General features: G+C 38.2%; 1 protein-coding gene across 1 annotated transcript in view; it reads right to left on the bottom strand.

Annotated features, from left to right (window-relative positions):
• Rpn1 (regulatory particle non-ATPase 1) overlaps positions 1-20,026 on the bottom strand; it is a 283,451-nt gene that overhangs the window by 103,283 nt on the left and 160,142 nt on the right. The window contains exon 13 of the mRNA XM_090372974.1: positions 11,210-11,372. Within this exon, the coding sequence (XP_090229100.1) occupies positions 11,210-11,372 (163 nt within the window). The remainder of the gene's footprint in view (positions 1-11,209; positions 11,373-20,026) is intronic.

Genomic DNA, 20,026 nt, shown 5'->3' with positions numbered 1-20,026 from the left:
CATTTAATAAACTGAGTTTCCTTTGACTGTAGTAAAAATCTGTATTACAAAATAGCAAATAATAAAGAAACAATTTTCAGCCAGCTCAAATGTTTCCACTTATTGAAGAGCCGAGTGCTGACTTGAACAAGATTGTGGAGAAAAGAATTTATTGAAAGCAGTTTGTCCACTGTCAATCTTCCTTCAACAAAGACCTTAATTGCCGATTGGCATCAGCTGTGTCAATGTCATCAGTCAGATATATCTTTCAGCTGTGCATGTCATCATCATTCAATGTAGTGTAATTCTCACTGCATTTCCGACACTGTTCGGTCAACTTAATTTGCTTTTCATTTTAAGCAATGCCTGTGCAATTGTTTTTCCTACTTTTCATTTATTCCTGTTGGTATTCTACATATATTCTTTTATTTATTTCTTAACTAATTTTTCTTTTTTACTTATGATGTGGATTCCTTTACTTTGATGTTGAGCTCTACCCTATTAATCATCTTTGTCACTTCTTATAAAACCCCTTATGTTAGCATTAGCATAGGCACATGATGCAAGAAGGCAAGCTTATATAGCATCAGCCAAAAAAAAACCCTTATTTCGCCTATCCACTCGCTCCAAATGTTTATCAAGTTCTGCCTTAAATGTATTTAAGCTATCAACTTCTACAACGACAGATGGAAGTTTGTTCCAGCAGTCAACCACCTGCTGGCTAAAGGCAAACTTCCGCACATCTATCCTACAACCGTCTTTCCTCAATTTGAATTTATGCCATCTCAGGCGATTAATCTGAGCAAAAGGAAGAATCCCATCTGCACTGAGCATGCTCAAACCATTCAAGGCTTTATACACCTCAATCAGATCACTTCGCAGGTGCCAAGTCTCCAGACACTAATTTCCAAAACTTAAGCCTTTCTTTGTAAGAGCAACCCTTTGTTCCATTCACTAATCTTGTTGCCCTTCTCTGTACTCGTTCCAACAGCTCTACATCCTTCTTAAAATGAGGCCTCCAGACCTGTATACAGTATTCAAAGGTGTGGCCTGACTACTGCCTTATACAAGGGGATAATCACCTCCTTATCCCTGCTAGAATAATTCTAGTATATCATTGACAAAACACCATTAGCTACTCTTGCAGACTGTCTGCACTGCTCAGAAAGCTTCATATCTGCCTGCACAATTACACCCTGAGGTCCTTTTCATTCTCTACCACTGTCAGTTTTTTTTTTTTTAGGAGCATTAGCAACTAAGGCCATATTGCTCGGGGGATATGCGGTGGTCATTCTCTGACCTTTCCGCATCCTCTGTATTTGGTGGCTCACGGGCTCGAACCCCGGTCTAATCAAGAAGTGTGTGCTACGCACTGCTGCTCCTGCCCACCTGGCTACGGAGGCGCCACCACCACCACCGTCAGTGTGGTAGCACAGAGTTGATACATTACTCTGGGATTACTGCTTCCCATATATAATACTTTACATTTGTCAATGTTAAACTTCATTTGCCACCTCTCAGCCCATCTGCTCAACTTTTCTAGATCCTGTTGCAGCAGTGTACTGTCATTAGTGTCATTAACAACCCTGCCAACCTTCGTGTCGTCAGCAAACTTGGACATTAAGCCTAATATACCATCATCAACATCATTTATAAATACTTCCTAATTCATTTCACAAATATACGTGGTCTCAATTCTAATCTCAACGATGTCCATTTCCACTTGCAGTCTGCCAAACCCCATGTACTTTTTCTGACAGAATCTCAGTTATCGGTTGATTCAACTATTGCTCATCTCAGATGCCAAATTATTCGCTGTATGATTCTTTTCGCCTCAAAGGTGGTACTTGTGTATATGTCCATTCTGATATTCCCTGTCAGAGACTTGGCAATTTGGAATCTCCTCTCTTTGATCTTCTCTGGCTTAAAATCTCTCTACCTCATGTGTCAAATTCATCTGTTGTCTGTACCGTTCTCCCAACTCCACTAATCACTTGGAGCTCTTTGACTTCCTCTCTTTGCAACTTGACTTTCTCCAGTCCAACTTTCCTAAGAGTGAGGTAATTTTCCTTGGTGATTTTAATGTTCACAACTCCAGCTGGCTTCCGTTTTCTAGTCACACCGACCCAGCTGGTCGAGATGCTAAGGCTTTTGCAATTACTAATGATCTTGCACAGATTGTTCATTTACCAACAAGGATACCGGACAATCCTAACCATACAGCCAACACGCTTGATCTTTTCTCAAAAACAACCCTTCGAAGTACACAGTCGAAGTGAGTGGTCCTTTGGGCAAGTCAGATCACAATTTGGTGATTGTCTCTTCTTCAATGGAACCTTTATCTCATGGCTATTCCCAACCTCGTGTTGTTTGGCATTACAAGAATGCAAAATGGGATGACCTGCGAGACTTCTTTTCTTTGGTCGGATTACTGTTTCAAAACTTCTGATGTCAACGTTTGCTCAGATCGTGTCAGTGAAATTATTCTTGCAGGAATGGAATCCTTTATCCCACACTCCACTTTAAAATCTCGTCTTTTATCTAAACCTTGGTTTTCCAATAAATGTGCTAAGGCTGTTCAAGAGAAGAATTGCATATCGTAATTGGCTTGTTTCTAATTCTTCAGTTTCATTTTCTGCCTACACCAAAGCTCGCAACAACTGAAAAGCAGTTATTAACTAGTAAAAACTAGAGTTTGAACAGGCTAAGAGTAGAAAACTTGCTTCTTGCCCTAATGGCAGCCGAGCATTCTGGTCTCTTGCCAAAGCTATTGTTCACAACTTTTGCCCATCTCTGCTCCCAACTCTGTTCAAACCAGATGGTTCTGTTGTCACTTCGGCCAAGGATGAAGCTGACCTGCTAGCATCCCATTTTTCTTTCAACTCATGGATTAACGATCTTGGTAAAACACCTCCCACTATTCCCAACACGGTCCATTCAATGCCTCCTGTGGTCCTCCGTCAAAAGGATGTCAGAAGGATTTTGACGAATCTTGATGTTAAGAAAGCTCCGGGTCCCGATGGTATTTCTCCACTTGTTCTCAAAACCTGTGCTCCTGAACTTACTCCTATTCTTTGCTGCCTTTTTTCACTTTCTTATTCCAAAAGTGTTTTTCCTTCTGCTTGGAAATTTGCTCATATCTAGCCAGTTCCTAAAAAGGGTGACAAATCCCTCCCATCCAATTATCGTCCCATTGCAATTACTTCTACTCTTTCTAAAGTAATGGAGAAATCAATTAACCGCCAACTTTTAAACTACCTAGAAACCTTCCGTCTGATCAACGATCGCCAGTATGGATTCCGTCAGTGTCAATCCACTGGTGATATTCTGGCTTATGTTACCCATTTATGGACTAATTCAATGGAAAGGTTCGGTGAAACACAAGTAGTTGCTCTTGACATCTGAAAGGCTTTCGATCGTGTTTGGCATAAAGGTCTTCTAAACAAGCTTCCATCTTTTGGTATGTCAACTGTTTTTAGTAATTGGTTATCCAGTTTTCTCTCTGATCGCTCACTGAGGGTGATGGTAGATGGCTCCCTGTCTTCTAACTTCTCCATTAATGCCGGTGTCCCCCACGATTCAGTTCTTTCCCCCACTCTTTTCCTCTTGTATATTAATGACCTTCTTCCATTGACTGGAAATCCTATCCATAGTTTTGCCGATGATAGCACTTTGCATTCAACTTTCCATTTTGAGAAACCTTGTCCTGCTCAATCAGCTTCAACTTCTCGAAAATCTGCTACCAATTTCTTAATTGGCGATCTTCAGGTAATTCTCCAGTGGGGCAAAGACAACTTAGTTGATTTCAATCCTTCTAAAACTCAGTCTTGTCTTACATCTCGCAAAAACGATTCTTCTGCTCCTATGTTTATCTTTAGTGACACTCTGATTTCTAGGCAAAATGATATATCTCTTTTGGGGATTACCCTGACCTCAAATCTCTCTTGGCACAAGCACATTACAAATATTGCTTCCTCTGCATCTGAAAAACTTGGTTTTCTCTTTCGCTCTCGGCGTTACTTTTCTTCCAAACAGCTGCTCACTCTGTATAAATCGCAAATCCGCCCTGCCATGGAATATTGTTCCCACATCTGGGGTGGTGCCCCCAAAACCTCTCTCAGGCTTCTTGATTCCATTCAGAAGAGGGCAGTTAGGTTAATTAATGACTCATCTCTAACAGAGTCTCTGCACTCGCTGTCTCATAGACGTACTGTTTCTGCTGCATGCCTCTTCTACAGATACTTCCATGGGCACTATTCTTCTGAATTAGCTTCTATAATTCCTGCTCTCTCTTTCAAAACAGACCGAACACGTGCCACCACCAGCCAACATCCATTTACTGTCCAACTTCAAACTCACAGAACCAACTTTTCATCTTCCTCGTTTATTCATTCAACTGCCGTTTTCTGGAACAACCTTCCTTCATACGTATTTCCTGAAAATTACAGTCTGCAGAAGTTCAGGTCTAATGTCAACAAATATCTTCTTTCATGTTCTCAACCTCCAACCCAAGCATGGTACTAAGTATTATAGGTTCTAACACCTCTCTTGTTTGGGGTTTATATAAAAAAAAAAAAAAAAAAAAAAAAAAAAGAAAGAAAACAACAATGGACCCAACACTGAACCCAGAGGGACTCCACTAATAACATTAGTCCACGAAGAGCAGTGTCCATTGATTACCACTCTCTATCTTCTCCCACTCAACCATCCCTTTATCCATAGCAGCAATTTGCCTCCAATGCCACACTGCTCCAATTTGTGCAGCAGTCTTCCATGTGCAACAGTATCAAATGCCTTTCTAAGATACAAATATATGATATCAAAGTTATTCTTTGCATCTAGTTCCTTTGTGACTACATCATAGTATCCAATCAAATTAGTCAGACAAGACTTCCCCTTAACAAACCCATGCTGTGTCCGAGCTATAACTGAAGTCTTTCTAGATGATCCTGCAATGCTTCTTTAACCAGTGCCTCCATTAATTTCCCTGGAACAGAAGTTAAACTAACAGGTCCCTAATTACCTGTGTCTCCCTTTGATCCTCCTTTGTGGATTGGGGTCACATTTGCACATCTCCAGTCCATGGATACCTCCCCTGAGTCCAGGGAAGCTCTCATAATTATGGCTAAGGGCCTGCTTACTTCCTTCGCTGCCTCCCTTAATATAACTGGATAGATTCCATCCACCCTAGGTACCTTCCTTGTGTTTATCTTCAACAATTTCTCCTCCAGTTTTTGTTATGACTGTGAAGAATCAAATTACTAAATATATAATAAATGATATTTTGTAATAAAGTGACAGACACTCTCACTCTTTCTAACTTCACGAATCAGCAGCATGCAACTACATAAACAATATTCTGACTATCAGTAAACAGCTGGAATTCAAAGATCATCAGGACATCATTTTCTTAAAACTTCCTTTTCACCTCCACAGAGATAGACCCAACAACAATGTAAGCCCTTGTGAAGGCAGAAAACATATCAGAAGTTTCAGGCATAGGACTTGGGTCAAATATTCAAATAAATCAAGGCTTTCTCAATGGGTCATCATTTATCTCTGAAAAGATGACAACTTAGTAAAAGTATAACTGTTTCTGTTATCTTTAAAATGGACAACACTTTTTATTCAATGTGGCTGTTCTCTCTACAAAATACAACTATTTAAAGCTGTATTTAAAGCTGTATTTTGTAGAGCTGTATTTAAAGCTGTATTAAAGCTATTTACATGCAATTCTCACTCACCTTGTATATGAAACTATTTATCGAGTATGGCACAGATCAAAGATTATTTATATAATCACTAAATAAGCAAAATAGCACTGAGTGAATCTTCCACACTGCTCTTAAAGGTATCATTGAACAAAATAAAAAACATGCATAAAAAATAAGCAATGAAACCATCTGAATATTGGAATTCTTTGACTCCCTCTCCCAAGTGGTTAAAAAGTACATTGCATAAAGTAAGAAATGAAGATTGTTGACTAACGTAAGAAATACTATTGTGCTATTTGACATTTAGCATTAGCAGAAGCATATGATGCAAGAAAGCAAACTTATATAACATCAGCCAAAAAAAAAAAAAAAAAAAAACCCCCTTCCCATTTTACCCATTCCTTCACTCCAAATGTTTGTCTAGTTCTGCCTTGAACTTAAGTTGTTGACCTCCACTATAACAGATGGAAGTTTGCTTCAAAACTAAACCACCCGCTGGCTAAAGGTAAATTTCTGTACATTTATTCTACAACTGTCTTACCTCAATTTGAATTTATGTCCGCTCAGAAGAGTAATCTGAGCAAGAGGAAGAATCCCATCAGCACTGAGCTTGTTCAAACCATTCAAGGCCTTATGTCATAGCTATATGACTTTCAGAAAGCTTTTGATATGAAGCATTGTCTTACCCCCCCTTATTTTGATCCTAGTCTCTCCTTAGCATGCTGTGTTCATCCCCTATCTCTGGATGATGTATCTCTATTGCACTGGTTTACTTAATCTATAACTTTAACTGCATTGGTTTACTTAATCAAAATCTCAAATTCATTTACACTTTATATACAGTATTCTTGACATTGCTGTACAAAAACTTAAGCCTTTCTTAGTAATAGAAACCCTTTGTTCCACTTGCCAATTTCACTGCCCTTCTCTGTACTCATTCCAGCAGCTCTCCATCCTTCCTAAAACGAGGCCTCCAGACCTGTACGCAGTACTCAAGGCGTGGCCTGACCATTGCCTTATACAAGGGGATAATCACCTCCTTATCCCTGCTAGAAAAATTCTGTATATCACTGACAAGACACCATGAGCTACTCTTACACCAGTCTGCACTGCTCAGAAAACTTCATATCTGACTGCACAATTAACCTCAGGTCCTTTTCATTCTCCACTACCCTGAGTGTAGTGCCACCCAGTCGGTACGTTACTCTCGGGTTACTGCTACCCATATGCAGTACTTTACATTTGTCAATGTTAAACCTCAGTTGCCACCTCTCAGCCCATCTGCTGAACTTTTGCACATAAAAGACTGCTATAAAAACTGGAGCAATGTGTCATTAAGGGCAAGTTACTGCTATGGATAAAGGGATGGTTAAGTGGAAGAAGACAGTGGTTATCCTGTTGCAGTAGTGTACTATCTTTGCAGTCATTAACAACCATGCCAACCTTTGTATAGTCTGCAAACTTAGACATTAACCTTGATATACCTTAATCAATATCACTGATAAATATAGAAAGCAACAATGGGGCTGACACCGTACTCTGGAGGCTCCACTAATAACATTAGTCCATGAAGAGCAGTGTCCATTGATTACCACGGTCTGTCTTCTCCCATCCAACCATTCTTTTATCCATTGCAGCAACTTGTCCTTAATGCAATACTGCTGAAATTTGTACAATAGTCTTTCATGTACAACAGTATCAAAAGCTTTCCTAAAATCCAAGTATAAGATATCAAAATTATTTTTTGCATCCAGTTCCTTTGTGACCACATTATAGTATCCAATAAAATTTGTCAGACAGGACTTCCCTTTAACAAACCCATGCTGTTGTTGTTGTTGTTATTTGGTTTTTAGGATCATTAGCAACTAAGGCCATATTGCTCCGAGGATATGCGGTGGTCATTCCCTGACCTTTCCACATCCTCCGTATTTGGTGGTCACAGGCTCGAACCCCGGACTAATCAAGAAGCGTGTGCTACGCACTGCCACTCCTGCCCACGGAGGCGCCACAAACCCATGCCGTGTCTGAACTATAACTGAAGTCTTGTCTAGATGATCCTGCATTGCTTCTTTAACCAGTGACTCCATTATTTTCCATGGAGCAGAAGTTAAACTAACAGGTCTGTAATTACTCGTGTCACCCTTTGATCCCCCTTTGTGAAATGGGGACACATTTGCACATCTCCAGTCCATGGGGACCTTTCCTAATTATGGCTGAAGGTTTCTTACTTCCTTTGCTACTTTCTTTAATATAACTGAATAGATTCCAACCACCCTTCCTCAACTTGAATTTATGAATGTATGTCCCCTTCAGGTGTATAATCTCAGCAAATGGAAGAACACCATTAACATTCAGCTTACTCAATCCATTCAAGGCTTTAAACACCCAAATCAGATCTCCCCAGCAGATGCATAGTCAAGATGTTACAATCCACAGAACTAAAATCTTTCTAGATAAAAGCACCCTTTTGTTCCCTTCCCAATCTGGTTGCCCTTCTCTGCACCTGTCCCAGCAGATCTACATCCTTCCTAAAGTGAAGCCTCTAGACTTATATACAGTACTCAAGATGCAGCTAACCACTGCCTTAGACAAAAGGATAATCATCTCCTTACCCTTGCTAGCAAAGTTCATGTATATCAATGACAAAATCCCATGAGCTTTCCTGGCAGCATGTCTGCAGTGTTCAGAGAATTATGCATGACTGCACAATTACCCCTCCAGGCTTTTTCAATCTGTACTACCCTGAGTGTAGTACCAAACAGTCAATAAGTTACTCCGGGGTTACTGCTACCCATGTGCAGTACATTGCATTTGCCACTCTTAAACTTAAACTGACATCTTCATCAATTTCTCAGCCCATTGACTCAATTTTCCTAGATCTTGCTGCAGTAGCTCACCCTGATGGCTGTTGTTAACCACCCTGCCAACCTTTGTATCATTTGCAAACTTTAAGCCTGACATTAAGCCTGATATACCTTCATCAATACCATTGATAAATATTGAAAACAACAATGGACCCTGCACAGAACCCTGGGGAACTCCACTAATAACATCAGTCCACAAAAAGCAATGCCTATTGATAACCACTCTGTCTTCTTCCACTTAACCATTTCTTTATCCATAGCAGTAACTTGCCCTTAATGCGACATTGCTCCAGTTTGTACAGCAGTCTTTTATGTGCAACAATGCTTTCCTGAAATTGAAGTACATGATGTAAAAATTAATTTTTGCATTCAGTTCCTTGGTAAATGCTTAAAAGAATCATAAGATTGGTTAGACAAGACTGCCCCTTGACAGATCCACGTTGTGATTGAAGTATAATTGCATGCATGTCCAAATGGTCCTGCATTACTTCTAACCAGTGATATTATTATTTTCCCTAGAACAGACATTAAGCTAACAGGTGTGAAATTATTTATGTCGCCTTTTGATCCCCCTTTATGAATTGGGAATATATTTGCACATACTCAGTCCATAGGGACCTCTTCTGAATCCAAGTATGCTCTCATAATTATGGCTAAGGGTTTGCTTACCCTCTTTGCTGCCTCCCTTAATATAATTGATAGATTCCATCTGCCGAAGGTACTTTTTTTATGTCCATCCTCAACAATTTCTCCTACACTTTCTTCAGTTATCACAAAGTCATTTAGCTCCTCGTTAGAGTTTTATTAACCTCTGGTATCCCCTTCCCCAAAGAATTCATCATGTGTGAATGTAGATGCAAAATACCTATTCAATTTGTCCACAACCTGAGCAAGGTCATGAACAGTTAACCCATAGACATCAAGTCACCCAATGTGACTCAACCCTTTCCTTCTACTCTTAAAATGAGCATAGAAGTATTTGCTGTTTTTCTTTGCCAGAGACTTCTCCTAATCTGCCTTACCTCCTTTGTGACTTGATTATATCTACCATTGGCTTCTGTGTCACCTGATAATTTATATTCATCCCATGTGCTTTTCTTCTCTGCCATATGTCTCAATAGCTCATCTGACATTCACTTAGGTCTAAGCCTTGAACAGTATTTCTTTGTTGGTATGAGAAACCTAATAGCTTCTTTGATTACTTCCCTGAATACTTGCCATTTAGAACTTGCTGTTGGTAACATCATCAGTTGGTCTCACTGTACACAATTTAAAAACTGTCTGAGACCTCTGTAGTCACCCTTAAGAAAACAAAAGCCTTTCCCTTTACTCTTGACAGTCTTTAATTAAATTCCACATTAGTATGCTGTGATCACTGCCAGCCAGTGGGTCTTTTAACTGCAGATTCTTAATGAATGAAGAATTGCTGCTGATAACCAGACTACGAGTATTGCTTCCTCTTGTTGCCTCTGTAACATGCTGCTGTAGAAAACAGTCATCCGAGAAATCCACAAAATTCTTGCTAGTGTGCGATTGACCAACCCACAAATTCCAGTCAACATCTGGAAAGTTCAAATTCCCCATTATGAGACATTCCGATTTGCTGGCCCACTATTTCCCTGTATAGCTGTTTGGCATACTCATCACAGTTATTAGGCCTTCCTACTCTTATAACACCTTCCTACTCTCAATTTTGTTTTCTCACTGCATCTATCACACCAAACTGACTGAACATAGCACTCATCACCCAAGTCAACTGGATGCACTGTCTTAGAAAATATTCTTCTTAATTAAGAGTATAACCCTCCACCTCTCCTGTCTGTCCTTCCTGTATACATTGTATTCCCTATATTCAAATTCAGCATCATGTATGTCTGAGTGACACCACATCTCCACTATTCCTACAATGTCTGCATTTCATGACTTAATCAATACTTCAAAATCATCAACTTTATTTGCAATGTTCCTAGCATTAGTGCATACAAATATACATGCACGTGTTCTTACTCTCAAATAAATAAATTTTCTGTTTATACTCCGGGACGACCAAATGGTCAGAGGAGTTCACAAGATAGAGAGAATACAAGAAACAGCACCGTATTCAGCAGTCATGGGCTTGAACCTCGGTCACTCAAGGCACGTGTACTTATGCATCCGCGTGCCTGACCACTAGGCTACGGCGGCCTTATTAGTTACCCTAACACAGCCATGTATTCATGGTTTTCCCAATAACTCCTTCCTTGTCTCTTCACAATAACTCCTTCCAACCTTGTCTTGGAAAGATTTAGCAAGTACAGCTGTGGCCTTCTGTTAACAATTACAGCCATGGTCTGTATTTGCTAACAGAAGGGTCTGTTTTTAGTGATGGGATACACATGAATGGAACAGGAGCAAGATAATTTGATGATGCGACGCAAACTTAAGCTATTCAGAAAACTGTTAGTTTGGCTAATGTAACAGTCCCAATTTTACTGCACAGCTGGGTCACAGTGAATTTTCAAATGTGATCTGTACATCACCCACATTCCAGCATATGTGAAATATGGTTGATATGGAGAGGAAATATTACTTTCATTAAAGCAAATACTGTTTTAACTCATTTTAAATTCTTAAATACATTATTTAGAACATAAAATTTTGTTAAAGCTATACCTAAATAGCAGAGGCCTAAGCCTAATGGCAAGAAGCGAGCAAATGTATCTTTGAGATCTGCTTCAGATTTCTCCATAAGTGTCTGAAGAATTGTTGAGGTAACTTCACTATTACAGGAACCAACAGAAATCATCCCACATGCAAGAGCAGTCATTCCAATTACCTATAATAAGAGGCATTTCAAATTCTAAACAATCAGAAGAAATTAATTCATTTCAATATCTGAAATTCAAATAAAGGTTGGACAATAAACTGTATTACTAAAAAATTAACAAAAAAAAAAAAAAAAAAAAAAATTAAAGATTGTTTATTTTATTATAGTACAAATGTATGTGATATGATTTCCATTACTATTGATGCATACTTGAACTCTGTTCAATAATAGCACATCAAATGTTACCACAAAGTTCTTTGTCACTGTCTGATTCGCATATTTCTTCTTGTATTAATAGCTTTAGAAAATCAAGATTTCACAGCTTCTGAAAGCATTTTGCCCATCATAATTATCACACTGTAAGCACAGCGAATCAAACCACGTGATTCTGAAGCCTAGTAAACCTTCACCATTCCTCTTCATCCCACTTACTCAAGAAATTCTCCCTTCCCCAATCCAAGGGAATACTGTAGAGTTATGGCATACCACAATAAATTAAAGCACAAAGAACTAGGCTTATAATGACTGCAGGTTTTGATGTGTTCAAAAAAGGAGTCACCTGAAGTAGAAGATGGAGAAACACTGCAATAAACCATATTCCTGCTGAATGACTAAATGATCATTTTTTTAACTACTTCAGTAGAAACCATTATATCTATTTACACTTTTATTAGAAGATTCTTCATTTTATAAAATACAAGTTCATACCTGCCAACTTTTAAAATTGAAGAGATCCAGAAAAGGCTAAATGACATTCAAGACCTTTCTTCCAAATTCCTGATATTAAATTAATGCATGTTGTATGCTACAGCAAGTAATTTATGCATGCTACTAAGAAATGCAATAACTATTTTAAAGTTCTTCGTTTGGGTGCCTCACACTTCGGTTCAGTTACAAGGGGCAGTCAATAAATTGTCAACCTTGATTACCAATGTTTCATAATTGGGTCATCATCAAATTTTTGACAAAGAAAAGAATGGACCAAATATTATTCATTGATGAATGAAAGCCATATACAAAGCTGCCCCTACTGAATACAAGGTAAAATTTTGGTCTAAGCAGTTTAAACAGAATTTACAATTCACAAAAGATGACCCTTGCTTGGGACAACCAACAACGAAAACCTGAAGACCTGATTATGCAGAGAGACATATTAAAGTGCAGAGACACCATCGTATCGTGAAAATATCGTAATATGAACCTAATAATACATTGTTTTTTGGTAATTCGTTCCACCTCAGAAGTTGAAATTTTCACTATATAAAACACTCTGAAAGGTCGTTTTTATAGTGTAAATTGTATTAGTTACCAATTCAAATCATTAAAATGCACTACACTTTCATCATTATCATATGTTCTGTTATAAGAATCAATTTTAAATGCCTTTGTGATATTTTTCTAAAACACATTTCTGGAGGTCACTACCATAAAACAATAAAAACAATTTGCACTTTCTGGTTTATTGGGCTTTTCTGTTAGTGCAAGCAATTATAAACGGTAGTAAACTCCATGTTATTGCATTTGCAAAAATACCGATAGCTGGAATTGTGTGGTTTTTTACGTTATTATGGTGAAATGTGTTTCCCCTTTACTGAAATCTTCAATCGTATAAAAACCAAATAAATTTTCAGAATCTTCTCTTCATTCATTTTTATTAAACTTCGTTAACTTGCTATTCCACACAAATCGTGTTAGTTGCAATTTGTGCATTCCATTAAAAAATGCTTATGCATGCTATTGAAATTTATAAAGCAGAGAAGATTATCTTGAAAATGAATGCCTCTAGAAGAATTTATGAAGACGCAACAAACCAAAGAGTGCTGAGCCAATAATGAGTGATCAATGAGTGTACATTTAGTCGATGATGATGAAGAATAAACATTCTTTAACATCTGGAAGCCATATAAATAATTTCTTTATTATTATAATTTGCTTGATTTTACAGGCTTTGTTTTCATTTCTTTGGATAAATCAATAATTGTTTAAACAAACTAATTAGCTAACTAATTTCATTGTTGAGAATGTAACCCTTATTTTAACATTATGTATATGGGAAATAAATTCCCGAGTTATGAGTTTGCTTTACGAGCACGCACTAGGAACGAATTAACTCAAAGTCGGGAACTACCTGTACATAGGGGGAAAAAATGACATTTACTGAAATCAGTGCTTTGGTTTATTTTACCAGGTTGTTATACTTGTTTGCACACTTGCAGTGAAAATGATTGAATAACATCTAGATTTGTTCTTGAGCTCCAACAAGTAGTCTGTCTAGTTGCTGCCGTTATTATAGTTAATATGGTCGTTGGTGTTGTTACTTCATGAAAGAAAGTATTGTATCTGTTGTATAATAGAGCACTGAATCTTTTATGATTCTGAATTTTAATATTTTATTTGTTTTTAATGATTTGTATAGATTTACAGAAACATTATGCCAGTTTAATTTTCATCAAAGAAATAATTTTCTCGAAGAAATAATGGACAATCAAATTAGAGTATTTTATATTTCTTGATTTAAATGTTTTTGTCCACTTCCATGTTTTTTGTATACATTTCCACTTTGCATCAATATAATAAACCATGCTGAACAGCTACATTCTTGTTGTTCTGGGAAATACAAGCATAAAGTAGAGTATCCCAACATCTACTCTAAGGCTGGTTCCTCACGATGGTACTATGCCAGTGCCAAAGCCACTGGAAACTGATGGACTTAACTGTGATTCAGAATCGGAAAATGAGTTTCCAGAAGATGCAAATCCAGAACAAGTACAGATCTACACTTTAACTCTTAATACTTGATCTTTCACTCAAGCAGAAATGAATGATTTGATCAGAGATTTGGATTTCTTTAAAATAGGCTCAATTACTAGGATCACTGCTTCAGCAGTGGAATCATCTTGAAAAGGGTGTCAACGTGTCTTTTTATAGGCAGAGGTAATCTAACATAATGACCTATTATTCCATGGATGGTGCTTTGGTTTATTGTAACAATGTTCAGGAATTAATGAAAGAGTTACATCTGGAGTATGTTCCCGAGCAGTGGAACTTTTTCACTGATTCATCCAAGATCAGTTTGACAGCAGTTTTATTTCATAATAGAAATAAATATCCATCTATGCCATTGGCCCGTGCAGTTCATATGAAGGAAACTGTACAAGAACTTAGATTCTTTTGAAAAAATATGCTATCAAGAATACAAATGGAATCTTGGCCGACCTAAAAGTGGTAGCTTTGCTGACTGGGTTGCAAGGTGGATACACTAAATACTGCTGCCTTTTATGCAAGTGGGACAGCCAAGCGAAGGATTGCCACCCACTACAAGTAAACAAATGGCCAGATTATTCATAAACTACACCAGGCTAGAAAAATGCAGCACATTCTCCTTTGGCGGATAAACCAAAAATCTATTTACCTCCTACCATTGCACATCAAGCTAGGTTTGATAAAATATTTGTGAAAGCGATGGATATAAAATGAGAAGGATTGCCTGTTTGAGGCAAAAGTTTCCTTGAATCAGTGAGGCCAAGATAAACAAGGGAAGTTTTGTGGGTTCTCAAATCAAACTGCTCTTCCAAGTTGAGGAATTCACTGAAAAATTAAATGCTGCAGAAATAAGAAAGTGGAAGGCATTCAAAAACATCTGCTGGAACTTTTTAGGCAATAAGAAATCACAAAATTACAGTGAAATGTAGATGAGCTAATTTTAGCATAAAGAGAGTTGGGATGCAACATGTCTTTAAAGCTTCAGTTCTACATTCCCATTTAGACTTTTTTCCTAAAAACTTGGAACTGGTCTCCTACGAACATTGTGAAAGGTTTTAACCAAGATATTTCTCAAATGGAGAAAAGATACCAAAGGAAATGTAATCCAAATATGTTATTATTATTATTAGCCATATGGTGCAAGGAAGCCTGAGGCTTATACTGCACCAGCCAGAAAAAAAGAAAAAAAAAAATTTCTGAATTACCCTGGGGGGGGGGGGGGAGAGGAATCACTAAGAAAGAGAAGAATGATGATATCCAGCTCAGGACCCTGGGTGTGCCAAGCCAATACTCGCCAGATGTGAGCCCCTGGGGTTGGCAAACTACTGTTGGAAACTTGAACAAGAGACATCAACGGATGCTTATAAAAGACAAAAAATTACAAAGTAAGTATTTTGTTATCAGATAAACATCTTTGTAAATAGAATAAAGTTAATAGACCCATTTGTACAATATTTAGTACTGTATATGATGTTTTCTTAAAATGAATGAAATCTTTTTTTATCGAAATTGGGTCCACTTGACTTGAGTGTCACCCGAATATCAGTTCCATCAGCGTTTTAGACTCCCAGGTAGCAAGTACAGCTTGTCTGGCATATCTGAGAGAATGTCTGTGACAACCTCAAGGACCAAGTTGTATGGCAACTGTTTTGCTGTAACAGCTATCAGTTTTAAAGAGAAGAGATTAAAGTCAAAAACTGATAGCTGTTACAGCAAAACAGTTGCCATACAACTTGGTCCTTGAGGTTGTCACAGACATTCTCTCAGATATGCCAGACAAGCTGTACTTGCTACCTGGGAGTCTAAAACGCTGATGGAACTGATATTCGGGTGACACTCAAGTCAAGTGGACCCAATTTCGGTGAAGTCCGGATGGTCTGTGACAGCCAAATCTCTGCTTGCACCTTCACGATGGTTGGACTGTTAGTAATCCTGGGTATAACCTCCATGCACAAGCACACTGTGGGTGACCATCCAGGTGTGAACCAGCGTAAGCAGGGGTCGAAGTTTGGCGCCCACACCACATGGAGGAATGTAGTCCCCCTGTGTTACCAGGCAATACCACCACTTTGCTTATTGGAGGCTTGAAGTGGCGGAACCCTTCTCCATCTCTTCCATCATGCATATGACTGCTGACTTTTGAGGTTATGATGAACATCATAGCGAGATCCAATCTTCCTTACATTTCGAAGGTACAGCTTGAAAATGGTGTTCGCAGGCTGGTTGCTAGTTAGTACACTGGACTGAACCTATTGGTAACTCTTTAGGAGGCTTCCAGATCAGCTAGTGTATAATCTTGCTACCTCTATCTACTCTGCCAGATAGCAACTGGAGACTGGAGGGAGTCCGAGAAGTGCGTATGGGGGGGGGTGAATTGTCGAGGCCACGTCATGTCAAGGATCTCGATATATTCTTACCATGTGTACACCATATCCAAAAATTTCATTACTTCATACAGCGTGTCCTCCCCCCCACTTTTTCTTACTGTTGAATACACCATGAATTACCAAACTAACAGAGTAAGCTTATCTGCGAAAAGATCTAAACCTCCCCAACACTTCCTAGTTCATTTCACAAATATACACAGTCTCAATTCTAATCTCAACGACGTCCATTTCCACTTGCAGTCTGCCAAACCCCATGTACTTTTTCTGACAGAATCTCATTTATTGGTTGATTCAACTACTGCTCATCTCAGTTGCCCAAATTATTCGCTGTATGATTCCTTTCGCCTCAAAGGTGGTACTTGTGCATATGTCCATTCCGATATTCCCTGTCAGAGACTTGGTAATTTGGAATCTCCTCTTTTCGATCTTCTCTGGCTTAAAATCTCTCTACCTCACTGTGTCAAATTCATCTGTTGTCTCTACTGTTCTCCCAACTCCACTAATCACTTGGAGCTCTTTGACTTCCTCTCTTTGCAACTTGACTTTCTCCAGTCCAACTTTCCTAACAGTGAGGTAATTTTAATGTTCACAACTCCAGCTGGCTTCAGTTTTCTAATCGCACCGACCCAGCTAGTCGAGATGCTGAGGCTTTTGCAATTACTAATGACCTTGCACAGATTGTTCATTTACCAACAAGGATACCGGACAATCCTAACCATACAGCCAACACGCTTGATCTTTTCTCAAAAACAACCCTTTGAAGTACACAGTCGAAGTGAGTGGTCCTTTGGGCAAGTCAGATCACAACTTTGTGATTGTCTCTTCTCCAATGGAGCCTTTATCTCATGGATATTCCCAACCTCGTATTGTTTGGCATTACAAGAATGCAAAATGGAATGACTTGCGAGATTTCTTTTCTTCTTTTCCTTGGTCGGATTACTGTTTCAAAACGTCTCAGGTCAACGTTTGCTCAAATCGTGTCAGTATAATTATTCTTGTAGGAATGGAATCCTTTATTCCACACTCCACTTTAAAATCTCGTCCTTTATCTAAACCTTGGTTTTCCAATAAATGTGCTAAGGCTGTTCAAGAGAAGAACGTTGCATCGTAATTGGCTCATTTCCAATTCTTCAGTTTCATTTTCTGCCTACACCAAAGCTCGCAACAATTGTAAAGCAGTTATTAATCAGTCCAAACTAGATTTTGAACTGACTAAGAGTAGAAAACTTGCTTCTTGCCCTAATGGTAACCGAGCATTCTGGTCTCTTGCCAAAGTTATTGGCCGCAACTTTTGCCCATCTCTGCTCCCACCTCTGTCAAAACCAGATGGTTCTGTTGTCACTTCAGCCAAGGATAAAGCTGACCTGCTAGGATCCCATTTCTCTTCCAACTCATGTATTAATGATCTTGGTAAAACACCTCCCACCATTCCCAACACACTCCATTAAATCACATACTCCGTCAAAAGGATGTCAGGAGCATTTTGATGAATCTCGATGCTAAGAAAGCTCCAGGTCCTGATGGTATTTCTCCACTTGTTCTCAAAACCTGTGCTTCTGAACTTACTCCTGTTCTTTGTAGCCTTTTTTCACTTTCTTATTCCAAAGTTGTTTTTCCTTCTGCTTGGAAATTTGCTTATACACAGCCAGTTCCTAAAAAGGGTGACAAATCCCTCCCATCCAATTATCGTCCAATTGCAATTACTTCTACTCTTTCTAAAGTAATGGAGAAATCAATTAACCGCCAACTCTTACACTACCTAGAAACTTGTTGGCCACCCTTGTATACTTTTAATCTGACAATAAAGGACTGTGTAACCAAAACAACTTTTTTGCATTAAACCTTGACTGTTACAAGCTAGGAGTACACTCATTCGGTTTTTGGTTTTTTTTTTTTTTTTTTATGAGCATTAGCAACTAAGGCCATATTGCTCCGGGGATATGCGGTGATCATTCCCTGATCTCTCCACATCCTCCGTATTTGGTGGTCATGGGCTCGAACCTCGGTCTAATCAAGAAGCATGTGCACTGCTGCTACTGCCCACCTGGCTACAGAGGTGCCGCCTACACTCATTCACAACCACACAAAGTACCAATAATGAATACTAAAGACAATAAACAAACTGTAAGGCATTATATGGCAAAGAATACTTTATGTGAAAAATAAATAAAATTTTCTCCATATATTAAAATGCAGATCTTTATTCCCAGGCAAATGTCTGCATAGTCATATAGAACATCACTCCACTATGATTCAAAATGAAAGAGTGAACATAGTCATTATACTTGGCTAAACACAGAGACACCTAGTGTCTTTTAATGTATTAACATATTTGGTAAGTCAACAATTTAGAAAAAAATAACATATCAGCAGATTTCAAAAATAACTCAAACTTCACCAAAAATCAGAAAATCTGAATACACACCCAATTATCAGAAAGCTTCTGACTAAACTGGAAGAGTCAACATACATGCAATTTGCAGCTTCCAAAAGAAGCTGCTGTTTAATCACAAGGAATTCATAAAACACAAAAGACAGCTGAGATCATTTTTACATTAAAGCTATTTTATGCAGTTCTAAGTTCAACCCTACTTTGCATTTTTCATAAACATGTTCTCATTATGTGAAGTCCCCAGGATGATTCTTACCTTGTAGACAAATTAAGCATTATCCTGATTAATAAAGATTAATAAAGCAGGATTAAAAAAAGTTTTTCCAAAACTTGTATAAAATATGTATGCAAAGATAAATCAAATCAAACCTGGCAGTTTGTATCAACTATAAATTAGCATAAGCAGTTGCATATGATACAAAAAAGCAAGCTCATACAGCATCAACCAAAAAAAAATTTACCATTTCGCCTGCCAATTTGTTCCAAACTTTTGTCCATTCTTCCGTGAATCTATTTAAGCTATCAACTTCCACAATGACAGATGGACTATTGTTCCAGCAATCAACCACTCACTGGTTAAAAGCAAATTTGCATACATTTATTCTAAAATAGTATTTTAGAATAGATGTAGCCCCTGTAATCTGACAAAGAGGAAGAATCCCATCAACATTGAGTTTGCTCAAACCATTCAAAGCCTTATAAACCTCAATCAGATCACCTCGCAGGTGCCTAGTCTCCAGATGCTGCAATTTGCAGAACTTAAGTCTTTCTTGATAACAGCACCCCTTTGTACCCCTCGCAAATATCGCTGCACTTCTCTGTACTCATTCCATGAGCTATGCTAATAAAAAAAATATATTTTTTTTAATTGCAGAACATTACTGCTGTAATAACTACACACAATACAATATGATAGAACAACTTTCTTACAAACTATAGTTTTTGATTCTTCTTTATAATTTAGAGGATCTGTTTAGAGGTGTAGAGGTTTACTGGTGTAGGCCAAGCATTCTTGCATTCTCAGAGCCAGAAAGGGAGCCTAAAATTCCCAGTAATTATCACCCTATTGCCTTGGCAATAGGGTGATAATTACGTAAAGTCTTGGAAAAAAAAAAAAAAAG

This window comes from Mastigoproctus giganteus, chromosome 4 (genome assembly GCF_048544385.1).
Source record: "Mastigoproctus giganteus isolate SK-2022 chromosome 4, ASM4854438v1, whole genome shotgun sequence".
Lineage (NCBI taxonomy): Eukaryota > Metazoa > Arthropoda > Arachnida > Uropygi > Thelyphonidae > Mastigoproctus > Mastigoproctus giganteus.
The sequence above is the reverse complement of the archived record's forward strand: the minus strand, read 5'-3'. Positions and strand labels throughout refer to the sequence as shown.